The 6,000-nt window shown below is 48.8% G+C and overlaps 1 protein-coding gene across 2 annotated transcripts in view; it reads right to left on the bottom strand.

Moving 5' to 3' along the window:
• Positions 1-4,424: 4,424 nt before the first annotated feature.
• The window catches only part of GRID1 (glutamate ionotropic receptor delta type subunit 1), a 685,082-nt gene continuing 683,506 nt past the window's right edge, over positions 4,425-6,000 (bottom strand). The window contains exon 16 of one of the 2 annotated variants that reach the window (XM_004765776.3): positions 4,425-5,150. In XM_004765776.3, the coding sequence (XP_004765833.1) occupies positions 4,722-5,150 (429 nt within the window). In that variant the 3' untranslated portion in view covers positions 4,425-4,721. The remainder of the gene's footprint in view (positions 5,151-6,000) is intronic. The other variant, XM_004765778.3, reaches the window with a different exon arrangement.

The following is a 6,000-nucleotide window of genomic DNA, read 5'->3' as shown; positions in this document are numbered from 1 at the left end:
CCATTGCCCAGGTGTGTGACTGCATGCTTTCCAGAACAATATATGCCCACGATTGAACTAATGAGTGTGCAAGGAGGGACCCCAGTGTCCGCCTGTAAACAATGTACAGGTGTATGTGTGCTTGGGTATACTTACTTTGTGGGTTGAGAAGTCTCATTGTTGGTGAATATTTTGTTTTCCTCTGAGTTTGGACACCTGGTTGCCCTGGCAACTGTATACTTGAATTTGCCAGCAACTGAACCCTCCTTGAGACATGTTTGCTCACTCACCCTGGCGCCCCCTCTCCCAGATCCTAACCTTTGGTCATTGCGAATTTCCATAGCAGGAGTTTTTCTTGCTGTGGAAAGAACCTCTCCTCTCCCTGGAGTTCAGCACCCAAGGTCAAGTTCAGAGGTGAAAGAATGAAAGCTGCAGGGAAGGTCTGACAGATATCACTGACAATTTTCCCTTCCTCTTTTGTAGGAGATGACCTGATTTATTTGCGATTTGTGCACTTTTCTTATAACTAACCTCTCTAGCTACATACCATGCAGCAGGGGAAAAGACAATAATTAAAGTTATTAACATAGAAAATTGTTACCTATTTGAAGTTTCCTGGTATGAAGGGTGAGCATAATAAGAATCAAACTGATTTCATTTATTAAAAGCAACTAATGGGGTGAAATAAAATAATGTTTTAGATATGAGGAATGTTACATCAGGAACAAAAATGTTCTCTCTTTTATTGTGTCTCTAGCAAGGAAAGGTCAGTGAAGAATTCTTGGAGCCTTTATCTATCTTGTGTTGCCGAAGCCAGGAGCACAAAACAAGGCTTTTGCTGAGACAGGTGCTAATTCATGAGCATGTACCTACAGGAATGGAAGGTGAGTTCTTCAAGAAAGGGAACTGAAAATGCAGGCAGACAAAGGCCCATAAGTAAATAACCCCTTTGTCTCAGAAGCATAGTTCACACAGGGCCCCCACATTATCTACCAGACTTTGTTCATCTCTATGAATATTGAAGGAGAAGACATAAGCCAGAGGTACCAACTCTCCCTTCCATGCCATCGTGGCCTTCAGACCCAGTGATCTTGTCTCCCTTTGTGTCTTTGTTCTTCTTTTAGTACTTGAGAAGACAAAATTAAGTATGGAATTAGTTCTGCCTTGGCAAGATTTGGGAGGATTTACAATTTAGGAACTGGGCAGTTCCTTAAGCAAATGTAGCCTTCGGGAATTCTACCCAGCTCTGTCTGTCTATTCAGATAATGTGGGAACGTCTGCTGGCTCTCTGCCTCCCGGCCTCCTAGCCTTTAGAGTTTGTACTCAGCACTGGAGATGCCTCTTGTTGTGTGGGGCCACAAGAACCAGGGCCAGATGTTCTCCTCTCAGTTCTTGGAAGTTGAGATCTTGATAATGAAAACCAAACTCCTCTTTGGCCCAAGGCTCACAGTAAAGTCATTTCTCCCTGGAAGGCCTAGAAGTCAGAGAACCTTGTGATGCACAAGGTGGCCTAGGGAACATATGAATCTGGGGGGTCCAGGGCCCAGGCTGGTGATGCCAGGCAGATGGATATTCATCAGAGAATGATACCCACAGAGCCTCTGAGAGTCTGGTAATTAAAAGCCAAGCTGTGGCTCCCCAAAGAATGAGGCTACAGAGAAACAACTTATCTGTGGTCAGAGTGTAGGGATGAGAGGAAACAAAGCCAACTGACGCTTAAGAGGTTGTTCACTCCACGAGGCCAGGGGAACACGTCTCCATGCCGTATGGCCAAATTCTCTCCTATCAGATTTCTAGTAACTCATGTTATACAGGAAATTGTTAGATAACTGAAAATTAGAGTTGCTTCCCAGTCTGTCCCTCGCATTGCCCCCTGGTTGATATGGGGGACTGTGGACATAGACCAGATAAGGAGGGTATGCCTCCACACCCCAGGCCTGTCTGTTATCCACTTGGTCAGAGAAATTTCCCTCACGACCGCCCATGCCAATGGGACAGAACTCAGCTCATGACCACAGCATGCCCGGGAACAAGCAGATAGCATTTCCTCATCCCAGAGAAGAAGAGGATAGGGAGCAAAGTCAAGTTTTATTATTAAACAACTTTAATCCAAATGCTGATTATTATTTGCAGTGTCTGAAGGCACAAAATATACCTAAAATGTATGGAATAGTCTAAACAGAGTTATAAATCCAAAGAGCAAAGCATGAAAAAAAGATACATTCTGAGCTGACACAGAAATCCGAGTTGGGAATTTTTTTTTCTGGAGAACTTACTTGAATATCAATCATTTCCCCTCATGCCAAGGGTAGGAAATTTTAAAAATAACATAAACATGGTGAAGAATAACACCATAAGATGTTAAGGGTTTTTTTTTTTTTTTTTAATATAAGCAGAATACCTTTTCCTCAAAAATGTGTGTGCTCTCTTTCTCACAGGTGCACACACGCACACGCGCGCACACACACGCGTGCACACACACACGCACACACACACGCACACACACACACACCTGCCCTCATTCTACTGTCCCTCACACCCATTCTAAGCAAAGCTGTCCAAGAAGACATCCATGGTGTACCCCAGAAGACAGATCATTCTCAGCACAAAACAGACTTGGGAGTGAGATAAGGCAGTGAGACCAGAATTTGATTAAAAAAATAGATATATATGAAAAACTGACCATCCAGGGCAAGGCCCCCAAAGTGCTGATGGAAAGAAAACGAAGCCTGCCCTCCCTCGGGGAAACCGCCGCCCACCCAGGCTTCGCTATGCGCATGCGCCCGGCTCCTGGCTCTCCACACTCTCATTGGAGAAATGTCAATGGATCGCCTTGGTAGCGCTAATACCAGGCCATTCTCAGTATCCAGAGATAAATAACATAATTATAAACACTCTTCTCTCCGGGGTGCTTTTAGCTGACTATGTGATGCAGCCGTTCCTTTCTGCTCAATCATGTCAGTCAGGACTTCAGGAGAGAAATCAATCCGGGGCTAGTTATCACCCTCCTAAACACAACTCTGGACTAACTCTACAAGGCTAAAAGAGATGCAGTCAATAGTCTTTGTATTTGTCCATGACCACAGATGGGCTCTCAGCTCCCTGATTACCGTCTAGCCCAGAGAGAGGGGTGAGGGGCAGGGAGCCCAGTCCTCTGGGGCCCGGATATGGGCTGTGTTCACCATCCTGGCAGGTTAGCAGAGCAGAATCACCTTTGTCTTCAGAAGAGCTGAAGTGACACAGATCTGATTACTGGATTACCGGGAACTGCTCTGCTCCTAATAGTTCTCTGTCTGGTTCTATAGTGTAATCACCCCAGGAAAGATGGGGGGAGTGTGGTTCTCTGGCTGTTCTGGCCTCAAGGAACAGAGCTTCCCAGCAGGTTGGCCAATTCAGGGATAGTTCTGGGACTCTCAGAGACCATGTGATGCTCCCAGCCAGAGGGACCCCTGCTATGGGCTGGCTCACTGCTTGAGGGCTTCTGGTCTGGAGAAGGGGGCAAGGCAGGTGGGGAGGACTGGGTTCTGGCCATTTGGCAGACTGCTTGCAGGGTTTTAGACCTGAAGACACCCTCTCACTTTTGGGGCTGCTTCCCTGGGGGATGCGTTACTTGTCTTCACATCACACCAAGTTATGCTGCTCCTTCTCTAGGAGCCAAGGCTCCTTCCTATCTGAACAAATATGGTCCCTTTGATCTTTGCCCAGCACTCACCATCACCTAGAGCACTGGTCTGCTCACCAGGTGCCTCCCTCCACTTCTCCAACAGAGTCCTTTGACCTGAAACTAAAGGTCGCAAACCCAAGGGGATATCCTCCCTCTCTCTGGCCTCACATCTCACCACCTCAGCTGGCCCTCACACCATACCTAGCCTTTCTCTACACCCACGGACGAGGACAAGCCCACCTCTGCCAAGCCTCCAGAGCCAATGATGGGGCCTATCTGCCTTTTTCCATATTCTATCACTTGTTGATTCTTCTAATTGAGGAAAGAAAGTAAAAAACAAGGCCAATAGTATGACCCCTCTGTATGTCAGCAGCAAAGCTCTCAGAGATGGTCACCTCACTGGGGGGTGCTTCTCTTGGGCCACAGCACATGGCGTCATGTGGTAGGTGACCAAGAGGACTGCCCCCTGTCCCAGTAGCCTCCTAAGTTCCAGGCTGACAGGAACAGCTGATCACCCTATAGCGCAGTGGCCTGGGGTCATGCCAATGCTGGCTCACTGTTGGTCTACCCAAGAGGATTAAAGAGGAACAAAGGGCCAGGAGCAGAGGAACGTGGCAGGAAACCATGGGACATGGGAACAAGCAGCATTTGGGGCTCCTCTAAAGGGAATAGCTGCTCATCTTCCCCTCTCCCCCAGCAGGAAGGGGCTCCTTATCTGATCACCCCCTCCTGCCTTCAGAAAGGCCCAGGAATAGGGGGCTTCTTTGGCACTTCAGAATGATCACAAGTAATTTGCCTTTTTATTCATATAGAACAAAATTTACAAAGTCATTCATACAGTTTTTGTGGTTTTTTTTTTACTGACTTCGAAAATTGGGAATATTCAAAATACACTTTTACCCCACTCCATTCTGTCATTATTTACACGTATGTACAAGAAAAATGAAAGAGTCTGTGTGTGTGTGTGTGTGTGTGTGTGTGTGCATGTGTGTGTGTGGTTTGTGTTGTGGTTTTCCTGTATTAAAAAGCTCTGCTGGTCGGGTGGGTGGATGGACGGTCGGCGGGGCGGGCGGCACGGTCAGATGGAGGTGCCATGGGAGGTGTCCAAGGCCTCTGGAAGGACGCCTCCCGGCACAGGCTGGAAGGACATGGGGATGGGGGTCTTGACTGGGCTCTGGCGGAACAGCCCCCCATTGGGCGACCTGTGTTTGCACTGCATGGACGGCATGGTGGCGGAGCTGCTCAGGGCCAGTGGCAGGCTGCTGCCCGGCCCTGACGACAGTGTCCGGCTGGTGCCGTGGCTGCTTTGCTCGGGTAAAAAAGTGCTGACGGACAGCTGCGTGTTCTGGTACTCTCGCGTGGGCTCCAAGGCCTGGCTTGGAGCCAGGCCCCCCATCTCCAGGGCGGAAAGCTCAATGGACGCTGGGGAAATCTGCTTGTGGGCAATGTCTTCATCCATGAGGCTGTTCATGCGCCGGTGAACCTGCTCCAAATTCACTTCTTTGTCCTGCAGGGAAAGCACAGTAAGGTCAGGCTGAGCCCTTGAGATGAGCCACAGCGGGCTTTCCACCAACTCTGGGAGGCCTGGAGACCCCAGGTCTGTTCAGCCTGTGGACACGGGGTGGGCATCCCCCCAATCCTCCCACCCTCCTTCACCTGGATGGCCAGCCCTCTGTTATCTGGGGAACCAGCAGCCTAGGACACTGGCCCTGGGTAGCATAGACCCAGCAAGCAGGCTTTGGCAACACATGCCTCCCCTCCTCACTCTGCTAGAACCCCTTTCATTCCCAGAGGCAACCCTGTGAGAAGATGTCTTGAGGAACTGGCAGAGACAGAAGGAGAATAAAGGAGTTCCTGTGGGAATAAAGGGAACTGGTCCTCAATGCCCAGGGAACTGGGCCCCATGTATTTGCCATAGAGTTTACAAAGCTCAGAAAGCCTTGTGTGATCATCCCCGTCATCCACAAGAGGAAGCCTGGGTTTGGGAAAATCAGTGTCCTCCCTGGAATCACAACCCTGTGATGGGCAGCCTGGGAAGTGTGGAGTAGGAAGTGAAGTCCTGGCTGCCCCTGAAAATCCATTCTCCCTGTGCACAATGTCCAGAGATGCCAGCAAGCAGGCACGCCCCTGCCTCCAAGGCTCATGGGGCTGGTTCCTGGTTGAGCAAGATGGAGGAGATGGTGAGGAAGGGGACTTCTCAGGGTTCAGGTGACTTTCCTGGTATCAAGGGGGTTGATACCTCACACTTGACTCTTTCAAGGAAATGGTTTTTGTGTGCTTAACAAATATCATTCTTTTAAAAAACCTGATGTTTTGTCTATAATATTAAAATAAATCAATGAGGCCAAATTACTTGG

Source organism: Mustela putorius, unplaced genomic scaffold (assembly GCF_011764305.1).
Source record: "Mustela putorius furo isolate JIRA1106 unplaced genomic scaffold, ASM1176430v1.1 tig00003909_pilon_pilon_pilon, whole genome shotgun sequence".
Classification (NCBI taxonomy): Eukaryota; Metazoa; Chordata; class Mammalia; order Carnivora; family Mustelidae; genus Mustela; species Mustela putorius.
Note: the sequence above shows the minus strand (reverse complement) of the source record. Positions and strands in the feature narration are given on the sequence as shown.